General features: G+C 35.8%; 4 protein-coding genes across 6 annotated transcripts; 3 read left to right on the top strand and 1 right to left on the bottom strand.

Moving 5' to 3' along the window:
- The first annotated feature begins 454 nt into the window (after nt 1–454).
- prkacba (protein kinase, cAMP-dependent, catalytic, beta a) lies at nt 455–5,440 on the top strand. Of its 2 annotated transcripts, XM_056735390.1 has the most exons (10): nt 464–753; nt 1,349–1,410; nt 1,504–1,632; nt 2,597–2,695; nt 2,796–2,878; nt 2,960–3,086; nt 3,175–3,270; nt 4,092–4,214; nt 4,551–4,715; nt 4,817–5,440. In XM_056735390.1, the coding sequence occupies exons 1-10, from the start codon at nt 576–578 to the stop codon at nt 4,940–4,942; spliced, it is 1,188 nt and encodes a 395-aa protein (XP_056591368.1). In that variant the 5' UTR covers nt 464–575; the 3' UTR covers nt 4,943–5,440. The 2 variants fall into 2 exon arrangements, with proteins under 2 accessions (XP_056591369.1, XP_056591368.1); XM_056735391.1 differs by lacking the exon at nt 2,597–2,695 and having other exon boundaries at nt 455–753.
- A 652-nt stretch (nt 5,441–6,092) lies between these two features.
- Nucleotides 6,093–11,751, top strand: samd13 (sterile alpha motif domain containing 13). Of its 2 annotated transcripts, none has more exons than XM_056735319.1 (5): nt 6,093–6,246; nt 7,274–7,375; nt 7,456–7,495; nt 10,328–10,439; nt 11,044–11,751. In XM_056735319.1, the coding sequence occupies exons 3-5, from the start codon at nt 7,458–7,460 to the stop codon at nt 11,185–11,187; spliced, it is 294 nt and encodes a 97-aa protein (XP_056591297.1). In that variant the 5' UTR covers nt 6,093–6,246; nt 7,274–7,375; nt 7,456–7,457; the 3' UTR covers nt 11,188–11,751. The 2 variants fall into 2 exon arrangements, with proteins under 2 accessions (XP_056591297.1, XP_056591300.1); XM_056735322.1 differs by having other exon boundaries at nt 6,139–6,246; nt 7,225–7,375.
- Nucleotides 11,752–11,886: 135 nt separating this feature from the next.
- Nucleotides 11,887–15,966, bottom strand: uox (urate oxidase). Its single transcript, XM_056735318.1, has 8 exons — nt 15,709–15,966; nt 15,418–15,630; nt 14,388–14,504; nt 14,227–14,305; nt 13,750–13,933; nt 13,538–13,661; nt 13,362–13,445; nt 11,887–12,811 (listed from the first exon to the last, which is right to left on the bottom strand). The coding sequence occupies exons 1-8, from the start codon at nt 15,727–15,729 to the stop codon at nt 12,737–12,739; spliced, it is 897 nt and encodes a 298-aa protein (XP_056591296.1). The 5' UTR covers nt 15,730–15,966; the 3' UTR covers nt 11,887–12,736.
- Nucleotides 15,967–19,832: 3,866 nt separating this feature from the next.
- On the top strand, nt 19,833–22,786 carry dnase2b (deoxyribonuclease II beta). The gene is given in 7 exon segments (XM_056735089.1): nt 19,833–20,021; nt 20,162–20,330; nt 20,516–20,548; nt 20,550–20,595; nt 20,823–20,984; nt 21,110–21,307; nt 22,128–22,786. Coding segments are annotated over 7 exon segments (1,047 nt in total). The 5' UTR covers nt 19,833–19,917; the 3' UTR covers nt 22,463–22,786.
- Nucleotides 22,787–23,362: the final 576 nt, after the last annotated feature.

Consider the following 23,362-nt stretch of genomic DNA (forward strand, 5'->3'; position numbering starts at 1 on the left):
TTTGTTTAAACTAAAACAAAAATTAAGGAAATAAATCACATAAAAAAACACAAATTCTGTCATAATTTCAGTGGTTTTGAAAAGTGGTTTTGTGTTCATACAATGGAAGTCAATGGAGGTCAATGTTGTTTGGTTGCCAACATTGTTTAGAATATCTTCTTTTATCTACAGAAAATGAAAGAAAGAAAGTCGATGACATGAGGATTTTTTTATTTTTGCACGAGCTGAACAAGCTGATATTCATTATTTCATTGTTAGTTCATGTCTAATGTGTGTCTCTAAAATGTAGCTTTTGCAACTTATCACTCATTGAAAATCAATGCATACCTGCTGCGTTGACCTTCGACACATCATAGTGTTTTTGTGTTTGTTTATTTTTTTCCCCAGACCATTTTGCATGTTGATCCTTAACAGGAAGTATACAAGCTCAGTTGGTGGTAAGACAAAGTCTCACTATAATAACCTACACTGTTCATGTCAAACAGGAAATGACTATGACTCTGAGCTCCAGCGACTTTAGCTAAAGAACGTTTGTGGTTGTCAAACAAATTGAGAGTCTGTGAACGGTGTGCGTTATGGCCCAGGGAAAAGATCCAAACTTGGGACATCCAGCAGGCACTAATTCAGCCCTTCAGAAGCTGGACACCTTAGCCAGCCGTTTTTTTTACAAATATCGCAAAGGGAGCCAGGATAAAGCACTAGAAAATGAGGGGCCTCATGTCTCAGAATACACTGTTCTTTGGGACACAACAAGTGAGTCAAACTTTTTAACACTGTTTCATTTGATAGCTTTTAAAATGAAACAGCATAAAAACAAGTAATATCACTTCATACACTGACACATTTTTTCATTATTCGTTCATTGGCAAACTTACTATCATAACCTCCCAATAAGAATGAAGAATATTGTGCCTCTATTGTTAGTTTGATTGTCAAGATATGTGTAGACGCTATGTGCACATTTCTGTACATTTTCATTGTTGTCTGACTTTCTGTGGTTTTAGACAGGAAGAGACCGGTTTCCATCTCACAGCCTAGAGACACTAAACGAACAAGTTTAAGAGTTTCACAGCCTGAACTATTATATAGTCCGGACTCCCTAACTAAATTACAGTACGCTGTAGTGAAACTGAAAATCTTAAAAAGGTTACTTGAATGTCAAAGGCCTGCACATCATTGCTGCCAAAAATAAAACATTACGTCATAACTAAAATTTTTGATCAGTCTTAGTGTTTAAATGTGTAGATATTCATTAAACAAAGATTTTCAATGATTTAATCGTTTATTAATCAAATATCTGTATTTGATTTATTTAGTGTATTTAACGTGCAGTGTATGTTTTGTACAGTGAAAGAATGCATGGTCAAAGCCAAAGAGGATTTCTCGAGAAAATGGGAGAGTCAAGCACAGGTAACAGAGCTTTATTGTGAATGCAATGGTCAAACTGCCTCAAATAGAACTCAACTCGGTATTAACTCAGTTAACTTTGGTCCACTGTTGCAGAACACATCATGTCTGGATGAGTTTGATAGACTCAGAACTCTCGGCACAGGCTCTTTTGGAAGAGTGATGCTGGTCAAACACAGACAAACGGGACAATATTATGCTATGAAGATCCTGGACAAACAAAAAGTGAGAACACATATAGTTCTTCATAATTTTTTGACCAAAAATGAACTGGAAATCTCACAAATGGCTAAATTTCAACAATGTGTTAAATTGAGCTCAAATATGTCAAGTCTGCAATCAAAAGTCATGAACTGAAGACGTCAATTTGAAATCTTTTCATAAAATTTACCAAAATCCAGATTTTCAGAGATCCAGAACAACTTCTGAGAAATAACATTTTCTATGTGTTGACATAACAGTCATCGCACCTATTTTATGTGCAGTCAGTGCACTGAAAAACAAATTCCATAAAAACGGATAAAGTACAGGCAGAAAATTACCAGTTTTATTTTACGGACATTTCCGTTAATGCTAAAATGTAATTAAATGCATTGTAAAATGTAAAATGTTTATTTAGTGTATACTTTATCTACTACCATATTGGAATTTGTGGAAAATGTTGTTTCCTGAAATCGAAATGAGAGCCAAGAAATCTCCCTTTAACTTCAATTCTAAATGAAATTTCAGTAGATTCTGTCTGGTTTATGTCTAATTTGGTTATGGTGATATTTTTATGTATTTGCAGATCTTATAGAGGACACATACTAACTGTGGTAACAGTTTCAAGCAGATAAGCATTATAATGATAATGAGTTTCCTCTGATGAGTTTATAGTGTTTTTAAAGTGTTGTGTATTTACGGCATACAGGATCTTATGTCATAATAGCACTCTCTGACCTGGAGAAATACAGACATTAAATCCACTTGTATATCTTTTTCAGTGCCTGTATCACAGCACACACAAAATGTTCATCCAAAATAACACCATGAATGAGATCAGATAGGCTACGTATAGAGATTTGAAACAAATGACCTGGCAACCTTCGAAACATAATTTATTTCATCTTTACATGAAAATGTATTTGTTGTAAATTGTCGTATTTCTTGCGTTGTAATTTTTCTAATATGAATTGTTTATATGTTTTAGGTGGTAAAGCTCAAACAGATAGAACACACATTAAACGAGAAGAAAATATTACAGGCGGTCTCTTTTCCTTTTCTTGTGAAGCTCGAGTATGCTTTTAAGGTACTCCAAATGAGGATTTGTGCAAAAAAACAGCAATGACGTCTGTAACATTATGCTTTTTATTGGATGCTTAAGTTACAGTACGTATTTCTCTTTATAGGATAACTCAAATTTATACATGGTCATGCAGTATGTCCAAGGTGGTGAGATGTTTTCACATCTGAGACGAATTGGGAGATTCAAGTAAATAGCTTCAACACTAAACACACCTCAGATGTATTCATGATCCAGTGAGTTTGATAACCGTGTTTTGTCTTCTCACAGTGAGCCGACTGCTCGGTTCTATGCAGCTCAGATTGTCCTCACATTTGAGTATCTTCATGCCCTGGATCTCGTCTATAGGGACCTGAAACCTGAAAATCTGCTTATTGATCAGCAGGGATACATCCAGGTGTGCATCTATGTTGTCTCTGCTTTCTGGGTTTTTTTAATGATCTGAAATTGACCTGGTGAATCTATAGCTCTTGCGTATGATTTAGGTGACAGACTTTGGTTTTGCCAAAAGAGTTAAAGGCCGAACCTGGACGTTGTGTGGTACACCAGAGTACCTGGCACCAGAGATCATCCTCAGCAAGGTAATGTCATTAAATGCTATACTGTTTTTGGAATTTCACTGTAAAATCAACAAAGGAGATTATTTTGGTATAACAACAGAAGAAATAATGTAAAAAAGGGTTTTGTGTAAATACAATTTTTTTTCATTATGGTGCTGGCATTCCTTTTGGCTGGGAAAGGTGACAAACGGTGACAACAGATGTGCATATTAAATGCAGATTAAAATCTACTCTGAAAATGAGCAAGTTAAAAATGAACAAAAAGTCAAAACAACCATGAGCAACAGCAACACCAAAGCAAACAAAGAATTAAGAAAATTGTATAAATGATTCATGCTGGGATCACAGGAAATTGATCAATACAGCCCCACAAAGGCAAAGTGTGGTAACTACACATTTGAGCAGAATTGAAATGGGCTTTGAGATCTGTTATGTTTTGTGACCAGTCTCCTGGTTCAATTTTACCCATTGCAGAGAAACAAGAGTGTCAAAATTGCAGTAAATAGCTGCAATAACTGTCTGAAAGTGTGTGCGTAGTTACTGCACTTTGCCTTTGTAGGGCAGAATACATTATTACACTTTTTTATTGAATAAAATATACAATAATATGTAACTGATTTTTGGAATGATGATACATAATCCTTGTGATCCTATACAATGGTGTGACAATACAGACATTTCCTGATCCTGTTCACTGTATAGTCCCAGTATATCATTTCAATATTTATTTGTGATAAATTGCAGAACTACAATCGTAAACAAGAATTTACACTAATTTTACATTTTTTACAGTACTGTTGTTACTCTTATAAGTTAAACAAGATACACTTTTTGCTGTATAGGGCTACAATAAAGCTGTTGACTGGTGGGCATTAGGCGTCCTGATCTATGAAATGGCTGCTGGATATCCACCCTTCTTTGCTGATCAGCCTATTCAGATCTATGAGAAAATTGTGTCTGGCAAGGTCAGAGAGATGACTTTGTTCTTTTTAAACACATTTCAGCACATACTGGTGACTTTAAGTTTTCAACTTCAGAAATACAATTATAAAATATGAATAATTTCTATTCATACTTCTTAGCAGTGAATAAAATGTATTTACATTTTTTTTGTTGTAATGCACTTTGCGACACTTCTTTTAACATGTTCTTAACATAACATGTATTGCCATAATATAAAGAACAGTCCAAAAAATAACCAAATTTAACACACTAATGTTAGAAAAATATTCAATTCCTTTCTTTTTTATTGCTTAATGACACAAAATAATATAAACACACCAATCTGTTCAACTTCACAGGTACGATTCCCGTCCCATTTCAGCTCAGATCTGAAAGATCTTCTGCGTAATCTCCTGCAGGTGGACCTCACGAAGCGCTTTGGCAATCTGAAGAACGGAGTCAACGACATCAAAAACCACAGATGGTTTGCTTCAACAGACTGGATTGCAATCTTTGAAAAGAAGGTGTGGCCTCATTTCTCTGACACATCGTCCATACTCTTTAAGCAATATTGTTTTTTAGTATTCAGATAGTACACTGGTTAATTTGTCGTGTTGGTTTACAGATTGATGCCTCAATAATACCAAAGTGCAAAGGACCTGGAGACACAAGCAACTTTGATGAATATGAAGAGGAAGATGTCAGTGTGTCTGTCACAGAGCAATGTCCTAAAGAGTTCCTGGAGTTCTAGATATTCAGTTCTTTATTGAAGAAAAATACTTCTACATTCTTTTATTACAGGTTCCTTGAGTACTCGGCTGCATATGTAGCCTAATAAAAGCACACCCTTATTTTGTACTTATATTTAATACCATTATTACAGTTTATTGCATTTTAAAGATCAATTTGTTATTTTATGCGATAAAATGTTGTCAGGGTGCTATTGGTTTTCAGATTTTTCTACGTAATAGTTCATTATTCTGTCATTATGTTATGTTCAGTATTATTCGAAACAACGGTCAACTTCCATAACTCTTCCAAAACTCTGCTGGATCAGGATCAAACATTAAACTTGATCTTGATATGGTTCTGCATTCATCTGAATATCTCCAGTTGAAATGATTGTTTGTATTGCTCTCATTGACTATTAATCAAATGATTTAAAACAGCTTTTTAAGGGAATTTCTATATTTGCTGTATATATTTTAGAACGAATTGTTAAAAATTAAAAAAGAAATTATTTGTATTCCATTGTGTATTTTGACGCCTGTGCTTGTTGTCCTGTTTAGTGTACGTTTACATTCTCAACGATTAGGCTTGTGGCTGATTTTACAGTTCCTTCCCACTTGAAATAACACCCTTAAAGTTTGATAACGACTCTGTTATGCTGTGATAAACTTAAGTGATAAAAGTGGTGATGTAATAAATAAAATGTTTATCTATGCAAATGCCCAAAACCACATCCATAAATAAGAGGTACAATGAACAGATCTTAAAACAAGCCTTTTTATCATATTTATTAGAATGAAAATACAATTTCATCATCACATGATTGTGGTTGCAGACAATTTTATTCTGTATTAGGTAAAAATGTCTTAACTGTATGTACAGTATGTAATCAAATTTTCATTATATTCTATTTATTTTCTTTTTCTAGCAGAAATAATGTTCTTACTTCCCACTTACTTGTTTCATCTGTTGTGAAACGATGTGTTTCTGCATAGGCTACTGGTTTTAAGTAGGTCAGAGGGAAAGACGTTTCAGACGGAAACGGAATGTTAATTTTACTTTACGTCACAGGTGTCTTTGTGACCCCACAGTGTGTCAAAATCAAAACAAAATTATTCAAACGTTCAGCATATTGGCCATAACATCTCCACATAAAATTACATCGCGCATGATTGTTTACTACATTTCCCGTCATTCTGAACTACATTACCCATGATGCACCACGCCTGCATTTGTCGGATTGTGCTGGAAATAAAGCGTAATATTGTTCCAGTGTTAAGAAATCAATTACATTTAAAGCATCCGGATAACACACCTGTGTCATTGGTAAGATAAGACCTAAGGCTATTTTCTATTTTTCAGAACTCTCTATTTGTTTTTTTTGAAAGACGACAAATGTCATAAATGTGAAGTTAATGGAAGCTAGCTGGCTAATGAGTTGATGATATGTGTTATATTAATCCTCCGACTGTTTAAATTCACTTGATGCTCGTGCATGTGTGCTGTGATGGCAAATGAAATGTTTTCTCACACGTTCAGTGATACTGACACACATATTCATTTGTTCCTGATATAAATACACAACATACTATATTTTTTAACGAATAAAATCATAGATTCTTTATTTGCAGTCAATTGTCGCGGTCTTTATTTATCATTAAAATTAAATTAAATGTTTAAAGCGATGCCTGTATTTGTATGGATCGTGTTTCTTTCGTTTATTACTAAACCAGTCAAACCAGTGGAGGTGCGAAGGGAAACATTGTGTACTATATTCAATTTACTTGTGATCCTGATATTTAAGTGTGAAACATAATCTGCTGTAACAATTGTATCATGTGTTTGCAGATTAAAGTTTGCGCTTTTATTACAAAATAGTGAGCACAACGACGTCGTATTGTCTTCAAAATACACAAAATGTTATTTATTTGCTGTTTACCCTGACAAAGTGTCTTTAAAGTATTTTTGATGTGGTCCACAAGCCTTATTTTTACCCAGTTTAAAGATGATCGTGCTTCCCACATGATCAAATACTGTATTATAATATAGTCAATTTGTATTATTTATAGTATAATTACTCTATAACACCACTGTGTAACGTTAGTATTCTGTAGTATTAACTATGGTTAATCGATAAACTGTAGTACATACTGCTGTACACTAATATTTACTGTACCAGTTTTTTCCCAAAAATCAGTGGGTTGTAAAGATATTATTGAATAAATGTTTAACTGCCTTCTTTTGATCAAGAGTATTGACCTCTTGGTTTTTGTTTCGTTGATATTTTGCTGCATTTCTTCTCAGAATAAGTGAAGAACTATTCATAGACTTGAAGGTTTGTGTGAGTTTATAGAACATGTGGCAGCTCGGCACAGCGGGAGAGTAACACAACAAGGGAATGATCAGGTCATGAGGATCTAATGGAATAGAGCAGTCTCGCCTCTCTGACAAGCAGGTAAGCAATATATCAAGATCTGTCCATACCAACATCTCACTGTTTTCTTCTCTCATGTTTTATTTCTGTCTATTCAACAGTTATGGAAACTAAGGAAAATGGATCGGTTGACACCAAAAGGTAAGAGTATAAAGTGTTGATATCAAAACAAGCACTTTGATATACTTGAGTGGCCATGCATACAGTGCAGCTATTCATTTGACACATTTATTTCGTTGCGGGTGAAACTTAAATAATGAAGAAATCACTTTACATGTTACATAAGAATAGAATAGAAGAATAGAATAGAATAGAGTAGAATAAAAGAATATAATAGCTCTCTTATATACATCTGAAAAAGTGTACACATACAAATGTATAATACTATGTGTAAAACAATATAATACCATACAATATACACTGTAGAACAATACCAAATAAAGGGTATAATACTTATAAACTTATAATAAATATGTTATAATATAACATATAAATCACAGATCTAATAGCATTTAGGCTTAAGAATATATATATATATATATATATATATATATATATATATATATTAGTGGTGGGCCGTTAACAGCGTTAACGCAGTGAGACTCTTATCGCGCGATAAAAAAAATGTCGCCGTTAATCTATTCTCAAAGTTGGGTTGGGAGCTGGGTCTATACTACGCAAGCTATGATGACTTTCACCTTGATATTTTAGCGCGGATGTATATCAGCTTAACTGCACTGTACGGGGCGAGAACGAGATTTTTCAACTCGCGTGATTCGCGTCATTCGCGGAAGCAGAAGCCGCCTCATCATCTCATAATCAGGGCTTCATTCGCGCGATTCGCGCAGCAAGTAGGTCTATTGGCTCTTTGCATTAACATATAAATCACTCGCGCTTGACGCGCCATTCGCGTTTGGTCTGAACACAACATAACGTTACTGTGAAATTACCGCATCAAACGTGACGTGCTAACATGGATGCAGCTATGAAGCCGCCGGGTTTGCTTCAGGGAATATTAATTTTTAAGAAGCTTCCCAATAGAAACATCGACAAGACTAAGGTTGTTTGCACCTTGTGCAATGCGGAATTGGTTTAAAAAAACACTTTCTCTCAACAGGTAGTGGTCTAGTTTTAGTTGAAACCAGTAACTTTGTATTGAGATCTAATGTATTATGGCTCCTGTATGACATATCGCTTGTTGCTCCCTCACTCTTTGTAAGTCGCTTTGGATAAAAGCGTCTGCTAAATGACTAAATGTAAATGTACTGTAGGAGCTTTTCCACTCTCAAGTACCACCTAAACGCAAAGAATCCCTTAGCTAATGCGGAAGTAAACACAAGTACATCTTATTGAACATAATTTAATTTTCATCACCAATTATCATAGTAGAAAAGCTTTCTCAAGCAGTTTGTGATGCATTTTGGAAACAGGAGATGAGCCCCTGGTCTAATGCGCCACCGGGCTTGAGAAACCCGTTCTCAAAGACTTACTTTTAGTCATTATTTGGGTAGCACACATATTCTGAATGTCTTCGGCAGAATTCAAATGAGCCATTTTAATCTAGATTAATCTAGATTAATCTTGGAATTAATCTAGATTAATCTAGATTAAAAAAATTAATCTATGCCCACCACTAATATATATATAGATATATACACTGTAAATATATAAAGTTCTTGTATAACCAGCTCACACACGTATTTTTGGCAGCATGGCATCAAGTCAACTCACAGCACTCTTGATTAAATAAACCAGTGAATAAAAGTGCTTAAATGAGAGAAGATTAACAAATAAAGATGCAGAAATGTTTCTAATGGTCTGCTTTATCTCATAGTGGCCATATAAGATCTTTGTGTGGTTTCTCCGTGGATATGAAACATGAATTTACAGCTTCTCATTCTTCATTTTCCATTATTATTTATCGATTTTGATTTCTTCATGATTTCTTCAGTAATTCTGATGGGCATATTTTTGCAAACTGCCCTCAGCTTTTGTTACGCAATGCTCTGAAAAAATGTACATCTACATCTGTACTCAAAATGTAAAATGTACAGCACTATCTCCCTTTAAATATTCCCACACGGTAAATTTAATTTGTCTGCCTGCAAAAAAAGTGTATAAAAGCACTCATACATGGCACTTAAACTGCATATATTACATTATTATCATGTTGAAAACAATAAATGATAAGGTTGAGATATTTCATTTAAACGGAAAAAGAGCCTCATATACTAGGACGTTGATTTGTCCAAATCTGCATATTTTTGTCTGGTCCACTGGACAAAAGCTTTGGTTTCAGAACTCTTATCAGAACCATTTAAAAAAAGTTAATATTTCACAAATTTTCTCAGTTCTCAACTTTCCCAGTGAAGCTTAGTGTAAAAAAGACCAATTTGAAGCATCTTCAGAGTCGTGTGATTGACCAGGCTGATGGACTCTCAGTTATTATATAAGAGCAGATCCATGGCAACCGATCTCCAAGCCCACATCAGATCAACTGCTGCCATGGAAATAAAGCATTTTTGGACTCACACAGCATCATTACAACACTAAAAAACATTGAGGGTCTTTATGTGTGCTCCAAGCTATTTCAGATGTTTTGCTAACTCTGCTAGACTTAGCAACAGCGTTAGACCAACCGCTCACCCATTTAGACCACACACTATCTCCAACTAAACACTAAAAACACAGAGAGGTGGATGGTGTATTCTGATTGGCTAAAAATGTGTGGGCTCTCGTAGACTCATTTGTATTGTTTTCAAGTCTAGTGCTCTCCCATAGACAGGTGTGATTATCAGGACGCCATGTCACTGATATCTGTCAGGTTATTGGGTAATTTGATGCACACTATTCCATAAAATTTGCTTCCAGCAGCAAACAAAGTGACGCCTAAAATGTTTTCAAAGTGATTGTTGGGCGTATTGGGTTGAATCATACAAATGCATCAATTAAACATGTCTCACTTCATGACAGTTCTGTGGAGAACGGGGAGCTGTCAGATCCAGCTCACTGGGCCGTAGCAGATGTGGTCAATTATTTTAAAGCGACAGGATTTGAGGAGCAAGCCAACGCTTTCCAAGATCAGGTATGAGTCTCTTACACCACCACCACTTCTCTCACAACAACAGTCTTTGGACATAATATTAGGTTTAATATTAATAGCTGATTATTTGACCTATTGATAGTGTTTAGGCGTAATAAATTCAGGCTGTGGATTTAATAATAGACCATTTACATTTCCAAATTATTTAAAAGATATTAACACAATTCCTTGGATAATTGTTTATTATGAGAGAGGAATATTTTAAATGCAAATTTCTGACGTTCTACAAAATAATTTAAAGATAAATATAAAAAGTTTGGTTCCAGAATGAGATAACTCCATTTTATAAAAGTGTCAAAAATCATGTTTTTTGATTGTGCATTCCAAGTAATATCAATCAAACTGCAGTTGGTTTGTTTTGATTTAAGCAACAATAAAACAAAGCTAACGAACACAATAAAAAACAATAAAAAAATATATTACATAATAGAAATACTTATTTTTGATTTTTTTTAAAAGGAGTTATCTCATTTTGGAATTAAACTCATCATATATATATCTTTATAATGAATTACATTAGAGTTTTGAATGGAAATAATTTTACATGTATGTACTAAACGTACTCAAACACAACTTCCCTCCACAGGAAATCGACGGCAAATCTCTCCTACTTATGACTCGCAATGACGTTCTGACCGGACTGTCTATAAAACTGGGTCCTGCACTGAAGATATACGAGTATCACGTGAAGCCTCTCCAAACCCAACACTTAAAAACCAATGTGTCATAGCTGCTCCGACATGCCACATGGAGGCATAGAAGACAATCACAGCAGGAGAACGCAGGGTAACTGCAGGCAGAACCAATACATATTATGCATCTTAACAAATAAATTATAAAAAAAATGAATTAATTCATGGTAAATTGCTTTTAGGTTGTCATTCTGCTGTACATGCACATTTATGATTTGTCTCATCGATGTTTACCCCCTATAAAAATCATTTGGTCGTGGTTGTACATAAATCCTTATTGCTTTTAACATAAAATGCTTGCTTTAAAAAAAATGATCACCTTTAACATGATGAAAAGTGGCTTGAAGTAAATTTAAAACGCTTTCCTGAAGAAGTTTCTGTGTTAAGCATGAAGTACGTTTGAACAGAACTGAGACGGAAAGAAGTGGTGCTTTTATTGGTTTGTTGTTCATTTTCCACAATTTTTCCCCATTCATAACAGAGAAACTTTGTGTAATAAAGTAACGGCACAAGTGATGGCTTGGTGCATGTCAGGTTTGTTGGCAGGAGTCCAGTCACAGCGATTGTGCTCCGTGCTGCTATTAATTCTGTTTATTTATTCGATTCTGTACCTAAAAATGTGACGCACTGGCAGCACAACACTGTAATTCTGTGATGAGTTTGAGAAACAGGGTGCTTTAAAAAGGCTGAAGTGTGTAACACGGACGTGTAGCTTGCAATAAATGGTGCTTTACCGATTGCTGAAAATGACTGTCTCATTGCTTTATTACAGTTTCACTTTTATGTGCACTATGGGATTGTTGGAAGACTAAATGATGAATTTTATTCTAGAAATAACCCCAGCGGGAATGATGGCATCTCTCCTTTCAAAACCTTGCCCTAAAATGTAAGTTTTTATAAAGTGTACATAAATTAAAGGTATGCGATATAAAACAAATTAATAGGTAAAAGTCAATTATTACATGTTTCTTATGCTCATTTTCCCTGTTTATTGCTCAGCTGTTGTATCAAGTTTTATTCTTGTCAAACTTTGAATTTTTAAACATGGATTTTCCATTTGCACATCTTTAAAGATAGTTTTTTTTAACTTTTGATGTATTTGAATGACTATTTGTAGCATTTCATTTTCACATGAAACATGCCTTGAAGGGTCTTTTTGTGTTGCGTTTGCAAGTTCTCTCTGTGTTGCTTTGGGTTTCCTCTGGCCTGCATGTGTGTGTGTGTGTATGTGTGTGTGTGTTAGCCCTTATTATCTGTGCTATAATTTTAAATAATATTATTTAGTGTTATTTCAATTATATTTTTGAGTAGCCTGAGTTTTAGACATCTGGCCACATTACTTCCATATTTCACATAATGACCTGCAGTGCTGTGGTTTCCAGCTCTGTTCCTGCTGATGTCCTTAATCATCGGCAAACACTAAAGATCACTTTGACAGCTGAGATCAGAATTTCAGTGATTGATCCAGTACTTTTAATACATTCCGTGTATTTTTCTTTTTGGCATAGATTATCTAAAACGTTTATTTTTTATGAGAAAATTTCACTGAAGTAAGATCTTTAGTGTGTAACGGTTTTCGATCTATATTCAGAGTTTGGCTCGTGGCTTTCTGCACACGGTTCCTGTGATGATTCCTGATGGATTATCAAGAGGAAGATAAACCTGAAACAAATACACAAAAGCAACTAGTAAATGTATATACTCTTAAAAATGTTGGATTTAAATACAATCGGAAATAAAAATTGAGACTAAATGTCAGTTTGTTTAACAAAGAGCTCATTGTTTATCTTTGAAAGACCTGGAATGTTGCACATGAGTTGAATGGACTACTCATATGATACTTTTTCTAGTGAATTTTTAAGTTCACTTTTGAATTTGTTTCATTTTGTTTTGAAGTTTAAAATGTTTAGTACCCATTTAATGAAAGTACAGTATAGGCCTAAAATTATTCTACACTTCTCAAGTATTTCATAGAGGAAAAGACATGCAAGTTTAAAGCATGATGGTGTTAAATATCTTATTTTCATTTTTTGTGAACTATACATTTAAACAGAAAGAAAAAATGTAGTAGTTTTTTTCCCCAAAAGTTAGTTTATAAAATCACTTTTGATATTTGATTGCCGAAACCTTTTTTGGACTCTGTTCTGTGTCAACACAGACACGCATGCAAACAAAGAAGCATTTAAACTCCTGATGGATATCTGCCGCTCACCTCATCCCTATTCGAAAGTCCCAATTTTGTCATGTCAATTATGAAATAATGCTGGTTTGGCATTACTAGCTCGATTTCTTCCACCTGCAGAACAAGATTCAAACAATTAACAGAAAACAATGTCAACACTAGAAAGTGTTCAATGAAAATCAAACAGAACAACCGATTCAACTCACCTCTGGTATTCTGTCGAGCACCAGGAGTTGTGTTTCATACAGAGTCTTCTGTACAGATGGAGAGTATTCTCCATGTTCATACGGTCCAGCAAACTTCTGAACGATGGTGTCCCTTACAGTTTTCCTACAAGGACGTTTTTATCTTAGAGTGTCATTTCATGTTATTAAGTTTAAATCACAAACAATTCCGAGAAGTTTGGGGTTTACACTACCATGCAACGTCAAATGCCACATTGACGGTGTTGTAGCGCCACTTTGCATAAATAGAAGTGCAGAAGAATCGGTCCTTGGCATCTGTGAGAGTGGTGAAGCGGTCTCGAAAGAAACCCTCGAAACCAGACTGAGTGGTCTTCAGTACCTTCATATCTCTCAGACCACTGTGAACCACTGGAGTCACTGGAAAAATAGAATGCACTTATGTATTTATGGTTCGTTCGCTTGAGTTTCCAAGCAAGGTCTAAAAATTATTATGTTGAAAGTTTGAAGTGGAGAGTAGGCTATACTGAGGAAATTGTATTTACATTTCCTCACATCATCAGAATTGACGTTGACGTCAGTGAAGTGTTGACATTACAAATGTTGTACTTGCTTCAATAAAACTGGCAAAATCTCTAATGCTGGACTGCTTTTTATGGTTTAAGCCTTTTTAGTTACAGTTCGAAGAATTTGAAACATGATTTTATACTTACTGTTGAGATGTTGTTCGACCTCACAGAAGTGCAAGGCCTCGGGGCAGTTGATGAAAGCATGTGTGTGCTCGTTTCCATTCTGTTATATTCATAATACTCATATTAATAACAAAACTTTCATCTGCAAGCTTCTATTACGTTTTAACAGTCATTTTTGGCACCTTTTCCAGTCTTTTCCAGGGAACTTCATCAATGTTCACCTTCACTCTTGTGACATGCGTGAACGATGTGAGGAAGTGTTCACAGATATCCAGGGCAAAGCCCTCAATGGTCTTAATCTGCAAGAAAACAATCCAAGAATTATTATTCTTAAACATAAAAGGTTTATAATAAAGACTCTGACTCTGAAAACCAAGATGTGCTATGATTGGCCAGTTAACCGGTGCGTAGTGATTGGTGGAATACTGCAAGCGTGTGACGGAAATGTAACGCCTCTTACCATATTTGAAACATCAGGTTCCTCTTCAATTGTGCTGACAGGTACACCACCTCACTTGTTTATACATTTGGCTGGTCTTAGTCGAATCAAACCACTAACTGTCATAGATTTGTGGGGGTGTGGTTACACAAGGCGCTTCAAGCAGGTCTGGGTGAGCATTCGCTTTTAGATAAAATTGATATTTTGTTCCCACACTTTAATTTTTGCAATTTTACTGGTTTAATTCATGCATTGGCAACTTATAACACACCAAAGACACAGAAAAACACGTATTTCTGCCATATGAACCCTTTAACGGTTTAAGATTTGAACACCTGAGTCATTGTTGTCATTTTGTGCAAAAAGAAAATAACTTAATACTCAAAAATGCAAATAAAAACAGTTTGGAAAATAATTTGAAAGTTGTGTACACTCTTATTTAAGAGTCCTTAAATCAATGAATCAAAAAATATGAAAGCTTGTTTCTAAAAGCTTGTTTCTCACATTGGGCATTCTTATTTTTGAGTAAATTACTCTTTTTAAAAATATGGTACAAACGTGTCTTTAAATGGATGCCATAGAAAAACCATTTTAACATTTTACCGCTTCCTTCTTACTTTCAAAAAATTACCAAAGTAACACTTTTCACAACAAAGTATCTTTTGTGAAACATAAAGGTTCTTTGGATGTTAAATGTTCTTTATGGAGCATGGACCATACATTTTGGAGCACTTTTATTTATAAGTGTGCAAGTAAATAAATGATATTCTTACTCCCTTTAGTTTAGCAAGAGCGTGGACAGTGTTTTTAATAGTGTCGGTGGGGATGATGTCGGAGTTGTCTCCAGTCAGGTAATCTTTGCGGCTCTTTAGTGTTAACTGAACGTCTGCCACCAGCTCAGTGATATGATGATGAGTCCCTTCACGGCGAATGTGAAAAACCTTCACTGCGTTCTTCCCATAGCTGGTCCTCACAAACTCGACATTCTGCAGAACAAACATCCTTAGATGACACAAAAGCTGTCCACACATCTACACATATACGAAAAGTAAAGGAAGAGTTACCTGATTTGAGATATTGGCCATGACTGTAACTGAACTGTCACTGCTGCTCAAGGAGTTTAGATGGTTTTGGCAGGAGCAGAGGGTTTTGTTTGCGAGGCTGGGTCATATACCTGTTTTGTGTTTTGCAATGAGTCGAAATGGTCATTGGTCTTCATAGTATGTGGAGAATCTGATTTGCTAAGGGCCCATCAAAACAAGCCGCCTCTCTCTGATACCTCCAGCGGACACAGGTTCACATGCTGACCGCAGTCATGTCGTTTACACTTCATGTGTGACCCAACATTTCATCAAACTCCCTCTTATCTGTTCATGAACTAAAGTTCATCATGTTGAGGAACATGACAGAAGGGACTGAGCAGTTTTTTTACTTTAAATTTGCACAAGATTTTCAAAACCATTTTTATAGAATTTCTTTGCAGCAAACAGTATATTAATTTGAAATGTAATAAAAAATAAAACCATTTCATTTATTAAATAACATAAACAATTAAACCAAATAAGCAATAAATAAATTAATAATTTTTTGTTTAAATTACATTTTATTTATTTTATTATTATTATTAAAACATTTCATACATTAAATAAATAATTTGTTGTATATATTTCGTAAAATATAAATGATTTTTTTTTATTCTAAATTTTCTTTCTAGGTTTATTCAATAAAAAATATGCACAATATGCTGATCAAAGTTTAGGACACACTGGATACTTTCAATCAAAAGTTTGATGCTAAAGTTTTGATTTCTAAAGTTTAGTTTTGTAGACAACAAAAACTGTTCATACATAGAAATTCCATATGATTTAAAATGAATTTACTTAAACATAACTATAATAAACATTTAAAGCTCTAGAGTGGGATTTATAGCGGCCACTAGCGGGGAGTTTGAGAATTGCAACCAATCTCTCAGACCTCTGCTCACCCCTCCCTTTCGAAACACGACGGTGGCCACCACAGACAGTACAAAAAGATGTCTTCAGCTCAGACACGTGTTTGCTTATGTTGACGCAGGGAAGAGATCATGCGGGCATTAGAAAGACTGTAGAAAGAGCGATGTCTTTTTTATAACATAAAATAAAGGGTCTGTGGATTTTAAGTATCAAAAGAAGGATAAAAGTCAGGCAGGAGCTAGGACCTGCGTTTATATTATAAAGACTTCTCAGCATGAGATGTGTTAGGACCCGCGGTAATGTTCCTAAAAGGCTTTTATCAGAGATACTCATATATCTATGGATATACTTTCCAGCATAGAGACGCTGGATAGAAATATCGTCTAAAAATCATCCTCGAGTAGGATGCTTTGTTTCGGATCAGTATGTGAGTAACATTCAGGAGCGTCGCTAGACCCCCTTTACTGGGCACGTGGTCCAGTATAAATCTGCTGTGCCCCAGTATAAATTTCAAGTTTAAGTTTTAATAATGTTGTTTATTTGTCAGTTTAAACATTTACGTTGATAATTGTGGCAAAAAACTTTAGAATCAGAAAAACATTTGTCTTTGGTACTTTCAGAAATTAAATTAATATTTCATTTACCAGCTTTAGTTCAGGACATTACTTTAAAAGTTGGCTGAGATAAGTATGTGCAGTACAGTTTAATGCAGTACAGTTGGTACAACAATGAACCAGCTTTGTTTGGACTTGGCTGTTAAACCAGAAAATGTAGTTTTTTTAGATAAAATATGTTCTTTATATTAGCTGGAGCCATAAAACGACTGGTTTCTTGAAATATGGCAATTGTTATTGTAAATTCCTAAAAAGATGTAGTCTAATAATTCATTGTTATAATTGTTTAATGAATGCAGATGTGCAAAAAATGCTCTTTGCTTTAATTATTTCCATAAATGTAAGTTTATGTTAAGTACGTTGATGATACAGTTTCGTTTCATTCACATTTTGTTATGCGGATGCCTTAACTTAAACTACTTTAAATTATTCTTTTTTTACAGTAATCTAAACTCCATGCGCAATAATGACAAAACAAAAATCAGATTTGTGACAGCTTTGCAAATTTATCAAAACTAAAAAACTAAAATAAGTACATTGCATAGGTATTCATATCATTTTCTGTGACACTTGAAATTGAGCTCAGAATTATTAGATTTGCTTGTTGATATTTCTTCACTTCGAGTGGAGTTAACTTGCAGCAAATTCAATTGAATAAGTATGATTCGGAGTGGCACATACCTTTCAAACAAAGGTGCAACAGCTGACAATGCATATCAAAGTTTAAACCAAGACATGAGGTCAAAAGATTTGCCAGTAAATCTCTGAGACTGGATTGTATCAAGAGACAGATCTGGGGAAGACTTCTGAAAACAGTCTGCTGTACTAAAGGTTCACAGAAGCATGTAGTCTCCATTAATCCTTTATGAAAGAGGTTTGGAACCACCAGATCTCTTACTTGAGCTGACCTCCTGTCCAAACTGAGCCATCGATGGAGAAGGGTCTTGTCACTCTGGTTGAGCTCCATGAACATATATGGAGATGAGAGAAACTTACAGAAGGACAAACATCACTGCGACACTCCATCTATCTGGGATTTATTACAGAATGGTCAGACTCAAGCCTCTGCTCAGTGAAGACACATGGAAACTTGAAATATGCAAAAACGTACTTTCAAACTGTCAAAAACAAGATTCTCTGGTCTGATGAATCTCAGTTTCATGCATCGTGCACAGGTGTTGAGCAGTGTTTGGTTTTCCCCAGACAATACCATCTCAACAGCATCATGATGTATGGGTGTTTTTCAGCAGCAGGGACTGGGGCATTTGTCAGAGTAGAAGAAAAGCTCAACGGCACAAAATACAGAGATATTGATCATGAAAACCTAACCCAGAACATTCAGAACCTCAGACACGGCCTCATAAGGTTCATTCTCCAACATGATAATGATCCTAAGCACACAGCTAGAGCAATGCATGAGTGACTTAACCTGAAAATGTCTGTCTACTGATGATCTCCATCTAGTCTTACGTAGCCAGACCTTCAGTCATACTGAAGGTCTGGAACCAATCACCGCTTTTCTTTGGCCAAGGTCCGCCCAAAAGGCCATATGACAGGTAAAGCAACCAATCATGTTTCGTCTTGAGCCGCGTTAATGTTTAGAGGCGTGGAAGTGTCCCAGCAGTAACAGACCGGTGTAAATTCACAAATGTGTCAAAGATATCACCAACAAAATGCTTTTAAGTTTATGACTTGAATCTTGCATCCTTTTAAGAATTAAGCTGTAGTAGAGTAGGCGGGGCGAGACCGTTCGAGTCCGGTGAGTAATTGTGAATTAGCGCCAGCTGTGCGCACACCGGGCTCGAATCACGTAGGAGATCGGGAGCATATAAAAGGAACGAGCGACCGGACCGTCGAAGAGAGAGGACCGGGCCCGAAAATATGTTAAGTTTATATTTATGTTCTTGTGTGTTGTATTTATGTTTTGTTCGCCGGCGGTCGTCCGTGAGGGGCCGCCGGCTGTTAATATTTATATTAAATCTTTGTTTAAATGTTTGCCGGTTCCCTACTCCTTCCTTCCCTATCTTGAATCGTATTACATTCATGTGTCCGGGCCCAGCCCTCTCTCTTCGACGGTCTGGTCGCTCGTTCCTTTTATATGCTCCCTATCTCCTACGTGATTCGAGCCCGGTGTGCGCACAGCTGGCGCTAATTCACAATTACTCACCGGACTCTAACCACGGTCTCGCCCCGCCTATTCTACTACATAAGCGTTCAGTCGATCATGATGAATTCGTCTTTATACACCTTTGAAGAAATAGTTTTGTTTACTATTTTGTATTCCTGTCAATAGATCCTCCTAAAATTCCCACATTGCCCCTTTAATGCTAGCATACTTTATTATGTTCATGAAGCATTTTAAGATGCATCATATGGCGATGTCTTTGAGTAAGCGGAGATGTAATCTAGACAATGAGGGTAAATAATAAATGAGACCACAAAAATCATAAAAGATAAAAACGATCAGTTTGATTTGTTCAAGGCTTTTATTGTGCTTGATTTGGTCGTAACATGTCTGCAGCTGTTTTAAAGATGTAAAGCAGGTTTGGATCACAGGTGTCATTGTGTCTCTCATGTCATGAGACTCACTTCCTCTTTCACACATTAGAAAAGCTGCTGAGAGACATGTTATGGTTTCTTCAGGTTATCAAACAACACAGCGTTTTCCGTTTGGTTTAGATCATTGTTATTGTAGAAACAGACTAAAATGTTCTTCTTCTTCAAGCTCTCCGTGTGTGTCTTGTCATCCGTGACTTGTTTCTCAGAGGCATTTATTTCCTGTTTCAATGAGGATGGCCAGCCTGTGGACTGGTAGGTTATAATCTTTGCTCTAGCCTAAATTCATGACAACATACTTGACTCATTTGTTCAGCTGCAAGCAGTATACACTGCAAGGCTACACACAAAAGCCATTCAATATGTTGTAACTTTCTAATCAAATTCTTTTAAAGGTTTATTATTTACAAACTTCCCCTTTACAAGATGAAGGTTAAGGGAAGTGGGCTGGAATACATGTATCTGGATTCAACAGTCACAAAATGGCAGATGAGTAAACACACGATAGACAGCAGTAGAGGAGCGTTGGGCAGAACATTGACACAGCTCTACTATAAATATAAAGTAAGAAACCCTTTAAAAGGTCCTCGGCTGTTTCAACACTGCTCTTTGGTAATCCAATAAGTATTTGCAGTTTTACACATTAAATAAACAAGTTTAAGTTTGTTATCACGTATGGATACTTGATAGATACTACAACAGATACAGTACAGTATAGTCAGTAACTGTATTGACAAATCACTTTCCAGTCCAACAGTTCAGTGTATATGATATACAACGATGGCTCCACCAGAACTGAAGTACCTGAGCCATTATGGACATACAAAAGGTGCATTTATGCATTTATGTGACAAATTAATTCCATTTACACAATAAAAGACAACTGTAATGTGGTCAGACCTTAAAAGTAAGAAAAAACTTGCCTGTCTGTCTATTGATGGATGCACTACTGAAACTGAAACAAGGTTTTCTGTGAGATTAAATTGTTCTTTTTTTAAAGCGGTTTTAAATCCTTTTTTAAGATTTCTGGTGTATGTATTGTGTATGTGGTCGCAGGAGTGATTTTGTTCAATCAGTCTGGAGGATTCTGGCTCACACACAGCGTTCCTCATTTCCCTCCATTTCCAGAGAGAGGTTACGGTTATCCATCCTCAGGAAAATACTACGGCCAGACTCTGAGCTGTATTACATACAACTACACACAGTTCCCTTTGATATGTAAGCACATACAATTCTCATGTTATAAGATCAATGTCATCTTTTTATGCAGGCCTACTAAAAGCCATCTAGACACAAATGTGGCGTTAATATAAAAAATGACCATGTTCCTGGTTTTTTTACAGCACAGCAGTTAGCGTTTATTTATCCACACGTGTATAACTGCTCCGTCCCTCTGGCGTTTCACCCACGTATCGCAGTCATGGCACAAATCTGTGATGCAAAGACACCGTTCATAAAAACACCAAAGAATTCAGAGAAGCTGGTCTCTGTAGGAGGACAAACTTTTTTCAGTTTTGCTAAATCACCCTACTATGTGGACGGTGAGAACTTTTCCATTTAATCTTCTGTGTATCCTGCAGGTTGGTGGTCCTATACAATCATTTGTTGATATTACATTAGCTAAAGTACAACACAGTGCTTGGGCAACTATTTGCATTGATTATATAACTGAGTTCAACACGTCATGTTTTCTTCCACGCAGAAATTAGTTCATATGTAATGTAAACTGTCCTTAAAGCACATGATGGAATGTTTGATAGTATATCACATGAGTACTATGTTGCAGCATATATCAATGTATTATTACCCATAATTCAGAACATACAAAACAAATTTGAATAATATTTATCCATTAAGAACAAAAGTTGAAGTGTATAAGTATTAAAAATAAACATGTTTTTATTTCGTCACATAAACTGTGTTACAATCCTGTAAAAGCGCCTAAAAAAGTACAAAAATTAAATAAAATTATTATTTTTATTTTACACCCCAAACTTGTAAATTTGCAGTCGAGTTCTGTAATTTTACATATTTTTAACATTTCAAAAATACATGAAAATTCTGATTACTAAATGAAGCTGTGTAAGGAGATATTTTAAAGAATGTTGATAAACAACAGTGACCCCCATTGACACAAAACCACTGGGACATTTCTCAAAATATCTTCTTTTGCATTCCACCAAAAAAAGTCATATGCAGATTCTGAATAACAGGTGAGTGATTTGATTTTGTTTACATTTTTGCTGGAACTATCCCTCTAAGCTTTGAAACACCACTAGAGCATCACATTTTGGCTGAATTGCCAAAGGCATGAAAGTGATCAATATCCAAATAAAATACAAGATTGAATGTTTCCTACAGACATCTACACAGCTTGGGTGGCCCAGACATTAGGGACAGATCTGCTGGTGGAATCATGGATGCACCAGGGACATCAGCTTCCCGCCAACTGCTCTCTTCCACATCATGTGATGAACATCAGAAGAGTTTGTCTGCCAGGATCTCAGATGTTCAGCTCCTATGAGGATCACTCTAAGTGGTGTGTATCTTATGCTTTCAAAGACAAGTGGACGTGTCTGGGGGACTTGAATAGAGACATCGGTCAGACTGGCCGAGGAGGTGGGCTGATATGTTCTCAAAACCCAATTATTTATAAAGCCTTTCGTGAGGCAATGGCTGGGTATAACCACTGCTGAGACATTTACATCAGACTGAACCAGCTCAGGACCTCTGCATGCATGTACTACATCAGAGAACTTTTACCTTTAATCCTGATGTCCTTATAAAAGATGTGTGAGACTGTATTCAATGATTCATTCCTAATTCAGTAACATTTATAAACCATTTTTGTTTGATAAATATTTAATTTTAGCCAGTTTTGTTGCAACTTGTTACTGTTTTAAAAAAATCAGTGTTGTGTTAAAAGTAGAGTTTCAAAGTCCAGAAGAGTATGACCATGTATGCTCCGACATTGATTTTGAATGAAACATTTCATACATAATAAATTGCTGATAAAATGAGCTAGATATGATACATTTATGCTTTTAAAAAGGCAAGTTCTATTCCTTGATTTGATTGTTCTATATCAGTCCTATATTCCTGACAAGCACAGTTACGACCGCTTCACTCGACCATTCTGTGTATGTGCAGTGCCCGTAGCAGCATAAACAATCAATAAATTTCAATAATTAGATTATAAATAGATAGAATATAAATTATAAATAGATTCCCCCAAACGCAAAGGATCCAACAAACCTCCATGGGGAGCTTGCTAGGGTACTAACTGCCCACCTGGTGGGTAAGCCCTACACTCACCAAAGGGGAGGCAGCATCCGCACTTCATGTTATGACGGTGCGGCAGGTTTTCAGGCAAAGCTCCTGCAATCCATGGATGGACACAGCATCTCCATAGAAGCGATGAAAGATGTGCCTGCAGTGAGGGATTCGGACCAGACCATGGGCTTTATGCTGGTTTCTTTACCCTAGCCTGAATGCAGCAATTTCTCCCTCAGGCCTCTTCGGTAACAAAGTGAAGTTAGTCGTCGAGCGTTTTGGTGAGTGAGGGAGATGCTGACCCCCTTAGGAAGATGATGCCG

The sequence above is a fragment of the Triplophysa dalaica genome, chromosome 21 (assembly GCF_015846415.1).
Source record: "Triplophysa dalaica isolate WHDGS20190420 chromosome 21, ASM1584641v1, whole genome shotgun sequence".
NCBI lineage: Eukaryota > Metazoa > Chordata > Actinopteri > Cypriniformes > Nemacheilidae > Triplophysa > Triplophysa dalaica.